Source organism: Lissotriton vulgaris, chromosome 11, assembly GCF_964263255.1.
Source record: "Lissotriton vulgaris chromosome 11, aLisVul1.2, whole genome shotgun sequence".
NCBI classification, from domain to species: Eukaryota; Metazoa; Chordata; class Amphibia; order Caudata; family Salamandridae; genus Lissotriton; species Lissotriton vulgaris.
The window spans coordinates 100,915,488-100,932,534 of record NC_141699.1 but is presented as its reverse complement, the minus strand read 5'-3'; the positions used below and the strand labels follow the sequence as shown (position 1 = coordinate 100,932,534).

Here is a 17,047-nt window from a genome sequence, read left to right as displayed (position 1 = left end):
GTCTAAAACTATTTCATATACAAATCTGTCCATGTATGCTGAGCAACTTCAATGAAATAAAAAAAAAAACTGCATTACTCACACCGACCTGGATGATCAACTTTAGAGTCACCGCGGGGTATGGTATGTGGGTCCCCAATCACGTTCATCAATGATGCTGGGTGTCAGCAACCACCCTGTCCGGAGTAGAATTCCTTGGTTCATGTGCCCATAGTCCACCCTACCATCCATGGCTGCAACACAGGTTAGATCCTGTGCCATGTTCTCTGCTCGAGTTTTCTTCCCTCACCCAGCCTTGATAGTGTAAGCGCAGGATGAAAGGCTGAGGCGCATACTGCGTCAAAGGCCATGTTGCAGTGGTTTGGCAGCGCCAAACAGAATATGCCATTCACCTTATGCTGCTTTTTTTGGGAAGATACCTTGTCCATGAAATCTAATTCTGTTTTTTACCAAAGCCTGCATTATGCTGTCAAAGGTCATAAAATCCCAGTGTCTTGCTCTGAACAAATCTGAGCTTTTCGGATCTCTCTCAGAAGGGGAAGTTGAATTAAAACATATTTAGCAAGGACATCAAGGAGCAGCCCAGAACTGCGACCATCAGGTGACAACTATGACCACAGCCCATCCTCGATTCTTGTTTAATCTGTATACCAAAACTAAAAGATCCGGCAGGGTATATGTGAAGCCCTTGATTGAACGGGAATCCACAAAATGATTGTGTACAGTTCGGCTGCCGAGTAGTTGGCAGTAAATTAAACAGATTTCATTTGTCTGAAATTCCAGTGCCTCATGATTGACGGCAAGCAGAGCACCCTTTACTTATTTTGTAGGTTGACTGTATATTTAAGAGCTTCAGGGATGATATACTTGTTTGTGCTTTCTATCATCTTACTTTGTATTTTAATTTCAGAATTTGCTCAGTCAAAGAATAGTGCTTCACTGCGGATCGCGCCTTCTAAAGAACAGGATGCAGGACAAGAAGAGATGGAGAAAAAGCAAGGAGATACGAAAGCACCCCAGAGTCTGGCTTCAACCACGAGTGCGAAGATGGAATTGAAGACATTGCGCGTGCAGCCTAGGTATATACAATGGAAAACAGCCTAGTATAGAAACTGACCAAGGACAGGGCAACAAGACGTAAAAATTGATATCTAAGGCCTTCTATAAATGTAAAACCTTTATGATAGTACTGCACATGTGAGCTGTGGTAATAACAGAATGCTTCTTAAAATATCAGATAGACTTTTGAATGAGGACTATTAATATTCCTAGCATGTTCCTTAATATTTCGTATAGCTTAAACCTCCATTTCTCTTCCCTGTGACACAACACAACAAGAGATTTCTTTTTTATTGCTTTTGCCACCTATCTATTTTTTCTTGTGTGCATAATCATCAAATGGAGTCAACATTCATCAAGTGTAATATTTCTTTAAACGCTTTTTGAAGATTTATTGCAAGGTCCAGCAAGACAATAGAAATAGGCCTAACTTGTCGGTGTGTTTAAATGCTCTGGCAGTGACATAGCAAGGTTGCCATACTAATGCAAGTAATCCAAGCTCCTTGCCCTTCTTGAATCTCAAAGCATGAACAAATGGCTTTAGTTTGTCTCTCAGAAAGTCTGCAAGCTGTTGTGGGTGCAGTGACGCCCTCCCATCCTTGGGTTCCAGTGTCACTGCACGGCTGCACCCGTGATCACACCACTGTTCAGTGGATTAGAAGATCCACATGCATATTTTGAGTCCTTCAGACTCCTACGTCATATTTGTTATTGGTCTTTGTCATTAGAATGTCAGTTATTGGGAAGAATGACAGTGTAGGAAGCTATCTAGGGGATTATTGTCCTCATGGTGTTTTGCTGATCTGTGTCTATCCTGGAAAACTGTATTGAAGGAGTATTCAAATAAATGATTAGGAGGTACCAGTGGTTCTTTTGATCTATTTCATCAATTTGTGAGTTCCTTCTTTTGTGAACAGCATACTGTGTTTTACAAATGACTGAGGCTCGGAGGATCTTGAAATTTCCAAGTGGCTGGGATTCTCTAGAGAGCGATTTGTACCAGATTGTGAAGAAACTTAGCATACTCTTTTTTGAGTTTTCCCTAATGCTTGTGAGCATTTGTTGAGGCAGTGATGGTACTCCTAGGTTTACATCAGAAGATGAGTGCGCTACGTGGGTACGTGGGCGCATCCCTGTATAATAGGCACACTTATAAAAGTTCAGGTGACCTGACTCAAATGAGGGTTCAATCGAAAATAGTTCAAAAGAATAATGCGTTCAAGGTTTCATCATTGTTTGTATTTCGTGGATTCACAAAAGGGTACAATCAAGCGTTACATCACGCTGTGTTCAATATGAATCAACGGTAGTTCAACAAATGCTCCAATGCATTTCGGACTGGAGTAGTCCTTTATCAAGGAGCGCTGCGGGAGGATACAAAAAATGCATTTAGATCAACGGTAACTAATGCGGTAACGTAAAGAGATGTTTAGACAGTATGGAGTCATGCGGGTGGTCGAGGGTTTTTTCGTGCACTACGGAAAGTGTGGAGAGACAGGGTTGGGTGGTGAGGATCCAGGGTGTGATGGGAAATTATAGTAAAGGTCCGTGATAACAGGTCGAGTGGTCAAGGCGGAAGTGTTTAGACAAAAATACAAATAAAAGAGCTACTCTTACGCTTCAGACATTAGAGATGTGCTCACGTCGGTGCTGCAAGAAAAACCAGTGAAAGGCCATCAGGTTTACCGAACGGAAAGGCGTTCGGGTGAAAAGTAAAGAGCATGCAATAGGTGTACTTACTGGGAGTGGTTCGGGTGGTGAACCGAGTGTCACGAACTTCGCGGAGTTACTGCGGAGTTCCGGGAAGGTGAACAGGTGATAGAAATAGATAAAGGACCCAAGGTGTGTGAAAAAATAGAGGCGGCCATCTTGTAATGGGGTAAAGTGATCAGAAAGAGAGTGTGTAGCTAAGGTGAAATGCAGAACGAGGGTACATAGCATCAAACAAAGTTATTACAAATAACAACTTAATTCAGTTCGATCATTGAGCCCGAAGGGCTTCAAGGATTGGAGTCTGTAGATCCATGAAGTCTCCCTTTGTAGGAGAGTTTTGTTGTTGTCTTTTCCTTCTTTGTGGGTAACCATCTCAAGTACAAGGTACTTAAGTTGAGCCACGCTATGATGGGCTTCATTGAAATGTGTGGCCACGTTTGATTTAGAGTTTTTTGTTCGAATGTTCGATTTATGTTCATTCAAACGGGTTTTTATTTTTCGGCTGGTTTTTCCCACGTAGATCTTCCCACATGGACATTTGAGTAGATAGATCAGGTTAGCAGAATCACATGTTGCATCCACTTGGAGATTGATCACAAAGCCTCTCATGGGGTGATTAATCGTGTTACCACTGATGACATTGTTGCAATTGCTGCAGTGATGACACGGACGTGTGCCCGTGTATGTTCTTGAGGTGGCAGTTGGTTTGGACAGTATTTCTCTGATGTTCATGGGTCTGCTGTAAGCAAAAATGGGAGGTTCTCTGAAAAGGTCTTCAAAGTCTGGTTCTGATGATAAAATTCGCCAGTGTTTTAATATAATCTTTTTGTAGGTTTTGCTCGAGGTGGAGTATCTGGAAACCAGTGCCATTCTTTCATTGGGATCCTTTTGTTTACTTTTCAAAGCTTCAGTCCGAGAGATGGTGTTTGCTCTTTCTGTTGCCTCTTTGATGATGGCTTGAGGGTATCCCCTGCTGGAGAATCGCTTGGCCATGGATTGCATTTGCGAGTTTCTTGTGTCGTTGTTGGAAACTATGCGAGTGACTCTCAGCATTTGGCTAAAGGGAAGGTGTCTTTTCAGAGAATCTTGATGAAAGCTACTGTACAGTAATGTATTAGTATCAGTTATTGGGAAGAATGACAGTGTAGGAAGCTATCTAGGGGATTATTGTCCTCATGGTGTTTTGCTGATCTGTGTCTATCCTGGAAAACTGTATTGAAGGAGTATTCAAATAAATGATTAGGAGGTACCAGTGGTTCTTTTGATCTATTTCATCAATTTGTGAGTTCCTTCTTTTGTGAACAGCATACTGTGTTTTACGAATGACTGAGGCTCGGAGGATCTTGAAATTTCCAAGTGGCTGGGATTCTCTAGAGAGCGATTTGTACCAGATTGTGAAGAAACTTAGCATACTCTTTTTTGAGTTTTCCCTAATGCTTGTGAGCATTTGTTGAGGCAGTGATGGTACTCCTAGGTTTACAAACATCAGAGCTGTACTGTTAGATCTTAGGGTACAAGAGAAGCATGTGTTTTACATTTGCTCATCCTTCTTACCGAGGAGAGATCTGTGTCCCCATGATGGTGAACAATCAGATTCTTGCGATCTGCGGGCCTGGACCATGTCGTAGCCTAGTGGACTGTCGGGGAAAGGATATAGATGAGTGGATAGGGGCCAAGGGGATTTGATTAGTATTTGTCAATGGAAGAACTGTGACATGGTGTTACAATCTATGCTGTTTAACGTCACTTCGTATTTTTGTCTTGTTTATGCAATACAAATATTTATTAAAAAAGAATATGCTCATCCTTTGTTGCACCTCCAGCAGCAGTTATTATCTAAATACACTTTATGTAATCTGTCTGGTTATACGACATACACCTGTGAAGGCTAAACAAGACGGTTTCAGTAATAGAGGCTGAATGTGAACATTTCATGGCTGTTTACCAAATCAATTATTGAGCAAATTCAGAATGTCGATGCTTAGGTTTGCAGATCACATCTTACAAGAATCTATAATGTGATTTGCTAATTTTGTTGTACCTCAGATTTAATATATTTAATATATTCATAAATAGTTGCTGTCCTTTTTGTGGGTGAATAATCTATATCCAGTTGTTGTTCTGTTTCGAAAATGTCCTCTTTGTATTTGCGTTTTTGTTGTAAGCAAACAGCCGTTAACAGTCCTTGCGTTTAAAGAATGTAAGGTTGTGGTTTCAATGATTGATTCTGGGTTTGTAGATTCTACAGTGAACTTTTAGGATATTTACCTTTCCACAGGAATCTGTTGATTATTTAGTTCAGCTCTATGAACACAGTTAGAGTAAACATCGGCATACAAGGAAAATCCTTGGACTGGATCATCTTGTTCCTCGCTGGAAGAACTCAAAGAGTCCGACTACCCCCATTCAAATCAGAGGCCACTGAAGTCATCTGCGGCGTACCACAAGGATCATCACTCAGTCCCACCCTCTTCAACGTTTACATTAGCCCACTCGCATCCATCGTGCGCCAACACAACCTTAACATCATCTCCTACGCTGACGACACCCAGTTAATCCTTTCCCTCACCAAAGACCCTAACACCGCCAAAACCAATCTTCACGAAGGCATGAAAGAAGTAGCCGAATGGATGAAACACAGCCGCCTAAAACTTAACTCAGACAAAACGGAGGTGCCCATCCTAGGACCTTCCCCCTCTGCCTGGGACGACTCATGGTGGCCTTCGGCTCTGGGCACAGCACCCATACCCACAGACCACGCACGTAACCTTGGCTTCATCCTAGACTCCTCACTCTCGATGTCCAGACAAGTCAACGCAGTCTCATCGTCCTGCTTCAACGTACTTCGTATGCTCAAAAAAGTCTTCAGTCGGATCCCCCCTGAGACTAGAAAGACTGTCACTCACGCACTGGTCACGAGTCGACTGGACTATGGAAACACACTATATGCCGGAATCACAGCCAAATTACAGAATAAACTCCAACGCATCCAAAACGCATCAGCGAGACTCATTTTGGACATCCCTCGCCAAGAGCACATTACCGGACACCTGAAAGACCTCCACTGACTTCCCGTCAACAAGAGAATAACGTTCCGTCTCCTCACCCACGCACACAAGGCCCTTTACAAACTAGGACCCGAATGCCTCAACACTCGACTGTCCTTCTACACACCCACCCTCCAACTAAGATCCTCCAATCAGGCCCTCACCGCAGTCCCGCGTATCCGAAGATCCACCATGGGAGGTAGATCCTTCTCCTACTTAGCGACCAAGACCTGGAACTCACTCCCCACTCACCTCCGCCTTACACAGAACCACATCTCCTTCAGAAAAGAACTTAAAACTTGGCTATTCGACAAAAAATGAACCCCCCCTCCCCAAGCGCCTTGAGACCCTCTGGGTGAGTAGTGCGCTATATAAATCCCTGAACTTGAACTTGAACTTAAGTGAGCAGGAGAGTTCTGATTGGCTGCAATATTGTAGAAGTAAGCATCATTTTAATGGTATCAACCCTGCCCCACTATGACAGGTTTAATGCAGAGCATCTTGTTTTCTGTTTTATATCTTGGTTTGAAGTTGGTTTAGGGTGGATAAACTGTTGAGGAATGGAATTCTTAATTATGTGAAATGAGTCCCTGAAAAGCCAGAGAAAATGAGACCTGACAGGTATCTCTCAATCCTCTAATGAGTTATGTTCTGGTAGGTAGGCACATTAGGAGTCAGATAAACCTGTAAGAGAATACCTCATAGGCATGTGGTAGGTATAGTACCCCTCCCCCACTACTCCAAAACATATGCACACAAATTAGCTAGTATCTTTCACTATTTTATTATTATACACTGTTCATCTTAAACTGTTTGCATAGAATGTTGGAATTAGTATACACAACCCAGCAGTTAATATACAAAGTAGGTCAAAGGTTAAACAGACACCAAATATAGTTTATCACAAGTCACTATCTATTGGTCTAAAACCTGCCTACGTTGTAACCGCCACCTGACAGCGTGGTTATATTAGTTCTTTGAAATATGCCAAGTAATGTAAAGCCTCCCTCTACACCACATTGTTCCATATTGTAAAGAACTAATATAAATGCCTGAGGTTGGAACTCTCATTCCTTTTCCAACTGGCCGCATGCCCGACCAGTCCCTAGCGCCGGTGTCTTGTTTACCCTTCACACACATGATGTTGTATATCATTACACAGAATACTTGTTAGAGTGAAATGTTCAGGAAAAAAGATGGCAATCCATGCATGCATTTTATAAACTGTCCAGAAGAAAGTAAGCCTGTGCTTGGACAACACGCTATGTTCATTGCACAAACAGTGACTATGAGGCAGGCGTAAGATTTTGATACATTAGCGGCCAAGAAATGGCGCAGTGAAATCTAATAGATTTCACTGCGTCACTTCTATGACTCTTACTTGCGTCAAAACGCCCCCCTTGCATACATTATACCTGGCACAGGTATAATGTGGCGCAGGGGTTTACAAAGTGACGCATCTACCTAGATGCATCACTTTGTAAATATGGCGCAACAAGGCACATTTTTTACACCTGTGGTGCGTCACAAAAAGTGACGCACCGGTGGCGTAAAAGTGACGCACAGCCTCATAAATGAGGCCCCGTGTGTCTAGTGCTAAGCATCCGCGTGTTGTGTGTAGGTCCTTTGTGCAGAACAATAGCTCTAGGGACTTTACTCAGTGCTTCAGACCTTAATTTCTTTGTGGTGTCTGTAAATCACTCATGCACTGAGTCGTGTTCTCACTACATGTCGGTAGAACAATAGTTTTCATATAAGGACTGCTCTGGAGCAGGAGTTTCTTCGTAGTAGTGAAACTTTATTATGTTCATGCGCATTCCATGAGTTGTGTGTTAATTCATTATGTGCATCTTGTGATTCTCACGTGGAATATTTCTTCAGGTCTATTGAGTATTTAATTTCTTCATTATTAGTACCACACTCAGTACTGCTCTGCTTACTACCATTACTGGGGCCAACCCAGAAAAGAAGTATAGATGTTTAGTACCATAATGCTTATGAAGCTGATCCTAAAGTGTATTATATTTCAGCTAATGTTCCCTTACAACATTCTTTTATATGTAACAGTACTTCTGTCATGTTTGATGCATGTAGAATTGTTTCTACAGTTTCAAAAATAGCTGGTGGGATTGCTGTGTTCAACAGCTGCTTAATTTGTGGAGCATTATGCACAACTTGTAGAGCATAGTATTAATTTGCTGATTTTAGTGTCACATCCTATTTCCGTGGTAATACTACTACACTTAGCTAACTTGTCAAGGCTTGCATATACCAGCACATTGCTTTACTTTGCTCTTCTGTACTGCAGATGTTGCTGCTTGATCAGCGGCAGAATTGCCTTTTGAGTGAATCCCCACTAATGTGCCACCGTGTGTTGTATGTTCATCAGTGGAAGCTTTCTTCTGAACTGAGCTTCGCGTTCACACTGGTGTTTTGGGCTTATTGCCCTCACCCAGGAGTCAGAAAGAATCAATTTTGTGGCGCACTGTCTAGAACCTAAAACCACCTTGCTCTTCGGTAGGACTCTTTTTAAAAAAAATTTTTTTTAGGCATCCTATGTTCTGGTTAAGACTACCTTCTTTTTAAAATGCTTCTTCGGACCTGATTCGTGTGGTCAGCGCAGCGCACAAATAATAAAGCAGTACCTGAATCCTTCATCTGACTCCTGTGTACCTGAGAAGAACGATACGATGACTGGCGACGAGGATGTGAGGAAAAGGATCGACGCGTGTGTCCAGGCGTCCCAAGAGAGACTAACTACGGAGCCAGGAGCGAAGATACTTCGCGGGAGCCCACCCCGGCCGAAGTAGAAATAGCGCGGGAGCCCACCCCGGCCGTGACAGAAAGCCGGTAAGAAGCACCGACCTGCCTGAGCAGAAGGTCTGCACGCGAGAAACTCAAAGGAAATCTCGCGCGAGGACAGCAGCTATTTTGAAGTCCGGCAAAAGCTGCCAATCAGCATTGCGAAAGGCCTGGCGGCCATCTTTAAGTCAGGCAGAGGCTCAAAAGGACCGTCAATCTTGTGAGACTTGGTAGGCCATCTTGGTATTGGGCAAAAAAAGCCAATAAGGAGCGCGAGAGGCCCGGCGGCCATTTTAAAGTCAGGAAATAAAGGAAAAACAAAAATAAAGTGAGCAAAAGACCAAATAAAGTGAAATAAGAGGAAGAAAGCTGCACAAAAGAAGAAAACAAAGAGAGAATAAAGATGGAAAAGAATAAAGAACACAAATAGACAGCATAAAACGGAGAGTAAAGAAAACAAAAACAGGAGAACGCAAGAACGATGAATACAAGGGACAAAGTGACAAGGAGCCCAGTAAAAGAAACACAAGAACATCCAGGCATATGGGTCTATTTCGTTACAAGCGACTGAGTTTTGGCATCTCATCAGCTGCAGAAATATTTCAAGAAACAATGCGGCAGGTCAGAAGGCCGGTAAAGAACAGCCTTAATTACAGTGATGGCATTCTGGTGTGTGGTCGAACAGATGACGAGCATGACAGAGCATTCATTGCAGGACGTATGTTCACAGCTGGAACAAGCAGGTCTCACGCTGAATGAAGACAAGTGTGAAATAGGAAGAAACAAACTGGTATTTTTCAGACACATCTTCTCTAAACAAGCATTGGCATAGCCAATAGGTCTCGCTTTTGGGACCTTATAAGTGTTTAGTTATTTAGCACAATATCCTTGGTGCAACAACATCTGTTGCATGGCTAAACACTTATAAGGTCCCAAAGGCGAGACCTATTGGCTATGTCAATGCTTGTTCTGTTTTACGTCACTGTGGCTTGTGGCACGTTCAGCGACCCAAACCTCGGAAACATATATTTCCACTTAAATTCTGCACAGAAACCAAATTTTTTAAAAGTGGCTCGTATAGCAACGGGAAAGAATCGCTCGCTTATTGTGTCACGAGGCGATTAGAGAAAAAATAATCAGGGCATCAAACATACTGCGTTTTATTTGTTGGACACAAAGTCTCCACATGTATTGTTCTGATTCGCTTGCGTCCAGTCATATGACCGCATTTTCTTATTAGTGAGCGGCAGCTCAGCAAATAGTATAATAATAAATAGTATAAAACACTGCTTAGGAATGTCAACACAAATATGCTGAGAGTGAAAAGGGTGCCCTGACAATAAGTCGTTTTCACTTTTCATTCTGGGTATAACGAACACAATAACTAGCACACTAACTTACACACACACACACTAACTAACGCACACACACACTAACACACACTCACACTCACACACAGACGAACACACACTAGCACGCACACACTAACACACACACACACTAACACACACAAATACACACACACACACACACTAACTAACACACAAACTAACACACACACACACTAACACAGAGAGCTTCCCTGCAATGATAGGGAAAAGCAATGGGCCTACTTTAGAAGGTTACATTTACACTTTTGTGTAGATTTACAATTGTTTTGTAATTCACATACTACAAGTTTGATTTTTCTAATAGTAATTTTACAACTGTGGAGACTTCACACTCGTGTGGAGACTTTGCACATAAAGAAACAGGCCTGTCCTATCTTTTTATGTGCGCAGTTCTCTGCTACAACTGCGGAGTCTCTGCAGACGTAAAATTACTATTAGTAAAATTAAACTCGTAGTTTGTGACTTCCACAATAACCTGTAAAATTACACAAAAGTGTAAGTTTACATTTGTGAATGAGGGCCCTGTACATCTAGACACCGACACTACTCCAGGAACGTAGGGCGGTGGAGAAGGCATATGTATCGAAGCAAAACTTGCCTATCCTTTTGTTTAAAATTGTTAGGGAAAGTGCTCCATCATCCTCTAGGTCTTGGCCTCACTTTATAGAACTGCAAATAAATAAATACTAAATGGGAACCCCAGACTTCGATCCACAAGGAAAATGAACATGGCACATGATAACAATGGTGCTCAATTACGAGTTTACAGACTATAAATATTCGAGTTACTTTCAGGGACAGCTAAGGTAAAAACAATGTAGCTAGTTTAGCAGTGTCCAGATAACGTGTCTTCAAAATTCTGTTAACCGACAGGACACCAGACTGGTTACCTTCACAGGCAACCACCGGCATATAATCAATTAGCCCAAGGCAAACAGTCTTCCCTCTCCTTAATAAAGGCTATTTCTTCGTAACACAGTCTAATTTCCAATACAAGTGGCGTATTGCTGTATTAAACTAGTACTTATATGATGGAACTTTCTCCTGACAGTGTTAATGTGTACAAATTACAAAATAACGAACAGGTAGATGCCATTACGAAATGTGCCGCATTACGACACATAACTTGCTATTTCTTGCCGCATAATTCTGTGAACCCTACCACATAATGTGGCCCTCACTAGCCACAAAATTACAGTGTCCCTGGCTATGCTCTGGCAGTCTCACCTGCTTCATGCCGCACCATGGGCTCCTGTTCTCTGTCCATCGGCCGCACGGTCCCCCATCTGTCCCAGGCAGTAGGCCGCCTTATGCTTGAGCAGCGCAGACGGGTCCTGGAACGCCCCGCTGATACCGGCGATTGCCTCCCGGCCGCCCAAGGCGCGGAGGGTAAAGAGCGCTCGGAAGCGCTTGCTCAAGGGCCGGCTCTAGTCCAACAGCTCCCGGCCGAGGTGCTGCAACTCCTCCTGGGGCACCATGTTTCCCGGACAGCCTCGGTGTATTTTTAATTGATGCACCGGTCCCAAGCATAGAGCGCCTCCATCTTAGATCCGGACAACGTAACAACCGGGACCAACCAAAGCACGAAATACATATTAAAACATATTTAAAAGGCAAGCAATGCTTGGGCGTGCGATAAAGTATTTATTTATTTATTTATTTACGCAACTTTTATAGCGCAACAAATACCCGAAGGTGTCTCGGCGCTGTAGAGCAACTGGAGTCTGTCATCAAATCATCCTCTTACTGATTAAACAGCCATGTTTTCAAGAGCCTGCGGAAGCTCATCAGGTTCGGGGCGGTTTTGATGGCTAGAGGCAGGAGGTTCCAAAGTTTTGGAGTGGCCACAAGAAAGCGCCTGTCTCCCCAGGTGACCGATCTTGTGCGTGGCACCGGGAGGAGACTGTTATTGGCCGATCTTAATTGCCTCCTAGGAGTATACATCTGGAAGGCTTCAACCAGGAACCTAGGTCCAATGCCATGTACAGCCTTATAAGCAATACAGAGGGTCTTAAACTTGACGCGGTTCTCCACTCTCAGCCAATGAAGCTGACGAATACCAAGAGTGGTAGATTTGCGACGAGGGATGTTGAGAAGAATCCTAGCAGCCGCATTCTGAATAGATTGCAGCTTCGTTGTGACACGCTTCTGGGTGTGAAGGAAAAGTGCATTCCCATAATCCATCCTGGAGAAGACTAGGGTAGAGACCAGAGTCTTCCCAGCTGACGGCGGGAGATAAGGCAGCAGCTTCTTGATTTTTTTCAAAATGAAAAAAGACGACGACACCACCTTATTGGTGTGGAGGTCGAAAACCAACTTGTTATCGAAGATCACTCCCAGGTTTCTGGTTTTTTCTACTGGGACAGGTGGAGGGCCAAGCTTTTCTGGCCACCAACCAGGAGACCATTCAGGGGAGAGTCTTCCGAAGGTCATGATCTCGGTCTTATCCGAATTGAGGCGAAGGCAGTTCAGAGCCATCCAGCTACTGACCTCAAGCATAGCTTTCTGAAAGTTGGCTGCTACGGTGAGACCATCCTTGTGAATACCCAGCACCAGCTGGGTATCGTCTGCATACGATGTAAGCTGTATCCCATAGGCCTTTATTATCCTCGCCAAGTCCGCTACATAGATATTAAAAAGCATAGGACTTAGCGAGGAGCCTTGTGGGACTCCACAAGGGAGTGCAGAGATAGGGGAATAGAAATCTCCCAACTTTACTGTCTGGGTACGGTTTGCCAGGAACGATGAGATAAGATCCTTGGCGCAACCGTTAATCCCCAAAGCAGTGACACGGTCGACTAAGGTGGCATGGTCGACCGTGTCGAAAGCTGCTGACAGATCCAGAAGGATAAGAACAGCTGCCCCTCCCTGGTCCATGATCACCCTGATCTCGTCAGAGGCCTTTATCAAGGCAGTCTCTGTTCCATGCCCTTTCCTAAATCCAAACTGCGTATCGTCGAGAAGTTGGTGAGTCTCGACGAACTCTGAGAGCTGTCTATTCATCAGGTATTCGCATACTTTGGCAGGAAAGGGCAGGCACGCGATCGGTCTGTAGCTTGCAACGGCTGTGGGATCTAAGGAAGGTTTTTTCAGGAGGGGTTTTATGACAGCGTTCTTCCATATACTTGGAAATTGGCCTGTCGAAAATGCAGTATTGCAGATCTCCATGAGAGGGCGGGAAATCACTTCTGTGAGTTTTAACATCACGGTTGGGGGACAAGGATCCAGTGGGGAGCCCGATTTGATGGTAGAGACAATGTTAATCACATCCTCATGTGATGCGGGTAGAAAGCATGAAAAATGGTCATGGTTGTGGTGGGACAATGTTTCTTTCCCGCTACCACCTCTACATTCAGTTCTAGAGTTATCTTCAAAGGAAGCATATATATCTGCAACCTTTGTGATAAAGAAGGCTGCTAATTCGTTACAGAAAGCCTGTGAGGGCTCCACTTCAGGCCCAGCAGGGGGGGTAGACAAGCTGGTGACAACAGAGAAGAGTTCTCTGGCTGAATTAGCAGCGGTCTTAATTTGTGCCGAGAAGAATTCAGTTTTTCGGGCCAAGATTGCCTTTTTGTAAATCTGAAGGGCATCTTTATAAGTTTGTCTGGCTATGGGGCAATAGATCTTCCTCCAGCGCCTTTCTAAATTTCTGCAGTGTTGGCGATGTAGTCGAAGATCTTCATTGTACCAGGGGGCCGAGGGGGATACTCTGTTGGGCTTCGTGATTTTCTCTGGGGCCACTAGGTCAGCAGCACTTCGGATCCAGTCCTGAAAAGTTGAGGCCGATAGTGCCGGAGTATTTCCACCCTGAGGACGGGAGGAAGCCAGAGAATGTAGCATCTGAGGCATATCTGCAGTTTTCCAGGCACGAGTGCCCATTCTGGTTCCAGGCCTGGAGACCAAAGGGGCGACAGGTCGTATGTCTATTTGGAAGATAATGGCCCTGTGGTCAGACCAAGTAATTGGGATGATATCTAGTACAGATATGCCAGGGTCATTCGTGAACAGACCATCAAGGGAGTGTCCAGCTTGATGCGTAATGCCCTTGACTAGTTGGTGCAACCCTAAGTTGGAAAAATCAGCTGTAAGTTGGGCAGTGTCGGAGTTGTCCTGCTCTTCCAAATAAAAATTAAAATCTCCCAATATAGTGTATGTATCAGAACATATAATATTGTCGCTTAGGTCAGAAAGGGAGGAAAGAAAAGAATTACGGGGGCCAGGGGGACGATAAAGTATGACACCCTTTAGTGCCTGCTTGGGGGTAATGCTAATAGCAAAAGCGGCTGATTCACAGTTGGCCGAATTTATAGGATCAAGTGTGGTACGATATTTATCCTTAAAGATAATAGCAAGGCCGCCACCTCTTCCTACCGGCCTATCGTGTCTAACAACACTGTACCCAACCGGAGTAGCATTACAGAAATCCGGACCGGACCCGGCATCTGCCCAGGTCTCAGTGGCAAACAGTAGATCCAGATCATGACTGACAATAAATTCATTGTACATTTTTTTTTTCTTTTAACTTTACAGATTAGGACATTGAAGATTTGTTCTTAAAGGCAAGGATGAACCCAAGCTTTTATAAACACGCAACCCTCTCTATGCACACGCACCCCTCTCTATGCTCCCAAATGGTAATGGCTGGGTGCGAAAATAACAAGCTTTGGCCGCGCAGCAGTAAAGCTGCACGGCCGTGAAAGGATCATCTGCATTTAAAGAAAAAAAGGCATCCTGCAACAAACATAACCAGCACCGCCTCTCCCCTACCTCCTCCACCGCCCAGGGGCGCACAGGAATGATGGCACAAACGAAACCAAACAAACAAACAAAAAAAAAACGGGCGGAAACATAATACTGAATCCCGCCCCTCCAGGACTCCCTGACCTGCCTCATGGTTGCCAAGGCGATATTTCTGAAAATATTGTCGTGCTACCGTAAGGCAGGTCATGGAGTCCTCGAGAGGTGGGATCCAGAGCAGACAAATCTGCTTAACAGGAGATTTTTCCAATGGCAGGCTTCCGTTTCGAGAGGACTGCCAATGGAAAAAAGGGGCGTAGCTTCATGCCATACTGAAATCCACTGCTCACAATATCTCTTTGCCTGCAGCAGGGCCATGCCCTGCAATGCAGGCTTCGACCTAAAAAGGGATGCAACCAGATGGCAGCAAAGTGGAGACGCTGGAAAAAGCGAGCCCTCCGGGCGACATTGCAGAAGTGAGGTCATTCCTTGGGCTTGCCAGTTACTGCACGAGATACATAAAAGACTTTGCCACAGTAAGCACACCACTGAGGGAACTAATAAAGCAAGGCCAGACCTTCATGCATGTGGACAGAAGAATGCAACAAGGCGTTTGAGGCCATCAGACATGCAGTGATAGCGGTCGACTATCTGGCGTACTTCGATCCACTGCTGTGCACAGAACTGACGTGGACGCCAGCCGGGTGGGACCAGGAGCGATCCTGGCACAACATATGCCAGGCAAAAACTCTCCAAGAAAGATCGTGGCCTATGCAAGCAAAAGCCTGTCCGACATTGAGAGCATATACACAGCCAGAAAAAGAAAGCCTTGCAGTAGTATGGGCGTGTGAACACTATCACATGTTCATATACGGGAAACCATTCAGTATCATAATAGATCATCAGGCCCTAGTAACAATCTGTGTAAATCCAAATGCTAAAATACCACCTAGATTTGAACGCTGGGGCATAAGGCTGATGGCCTTTAACTTCAAGATCGTGCATAAACCAGGGAAAGAACACAACCCGGCGGACATGTCGCGGCATTCTTTGCCACAGAGACCTCAGGTCACATCAATAGCGGAGGAATAGCTGAACTTTGTACTGAAACAAAACACTCCAGCATCGATAACCATAACAGAGCTGGAGCAAGAAACAGAGAAGGCTGCCACAATTCAGGCGGTAAAAATGGTAACAAGACAACAAAGATGGCGACATATGTCAACAACAACAGCATCATGGAAGATGGAGTGATCAAAGAGGAAATGCTGGCGTTCAAAAAGATTCATGAAGAACTATCGGAGACTGTGAATGGAATAATAATAAGAGGAACAAGAATAGTGATGCCAAGGGCTTTTCTGAGACAGACTGTAAACTTGGCGCACAAATCACACAGAGGCATGGTCGCAACAAAGAAACTGCTACGGGAGAAAGTGTGGTTCCCGGGATTGGACAACATGGTGGAGGCCACCGTCACAAACTGCCACATCTGCCAAACGACAGGGCAGCCATCAAAACCAGGACCACTACAAATGTCAGAGCTCCCGCGGGTAGTGTGGACAGAACTGGTAGCAGACTTCTATGGGCCTCTGGAAACGGGCAACTACTTGCTTGTGATCATTGATGAATTCTCCAGATTTCCCATTGTGCAACAAGTATTGTCAACATCAGCAAGTGCAACACTGCCAACACTGGATGACATATTTGCAGCGTGGGATTCCCCACAAACGCTAAAGACAGATAATGGCTCGCTGTTCTCAAGGTAAGAATTTCGAAAGTTTATAGACTATCTAGGTATCCATCACAGGAAGATAACACCTCTGTGGCCACAAGCAAATGGCATGGTGGAAAGATTCATGGGAAACATAAAGAAGGACGTCCAAAGAGCAAAGCTGGCGCAGATATCAATAGGTAAACAGAGCAAAGTGGCTGATCAGGATTATTTCAAGAAAGTTCAAGACCCACACAGCCAATATGTACTGCGTGGCCAACAGTTGTATATTACAAACAAAATTATTTTCATTTATAATCAATTTTCATTAGTTCATCAGAAACATGACATCAAAGGAAATTTCTATCAGAACAGTCAGTTCAAAAACATACAGTTATGTGTACAATATATACAAATATACAGACATTTAAGGTAAATACTCAGGATTTCACAACACCAACAAGAAACTTCAAACAGATTACATTACAAACTAATTGCGACATGGACAACCTTTACACAAAGAACACTATTTACAAGTGGGCAAATAAAAACAGTCCTTTGACTAGAATACCAGTGGACAGGCGGAT

General features: G+C 44.0%; 1 protein-coding gene across 2 annotated transcripts in view; it reads left to right on the top strand.

Moving 5' to 3' along the window:
* The window catches only part of LOC147679042 (coiled-coil domain-containing protein 74A-like), a 147,957-nt gene that overhangs the window by 51,841 nt on the left and 79,069 nt on the right, over positions 1-17,047 (top strand). For both annotated transcript variants that reach the window (XM_086942781.1, XM_086942782.1), the window contains exon 5: positions 911-1,079. In XM_086942781.1, coding sequence (XP_086798907.1) covers positions 911-1,079 — 169 coding nt within the window. The remainder of the gene's footprint in view (positions 1-910; positions 1,080-17,047) is intronic.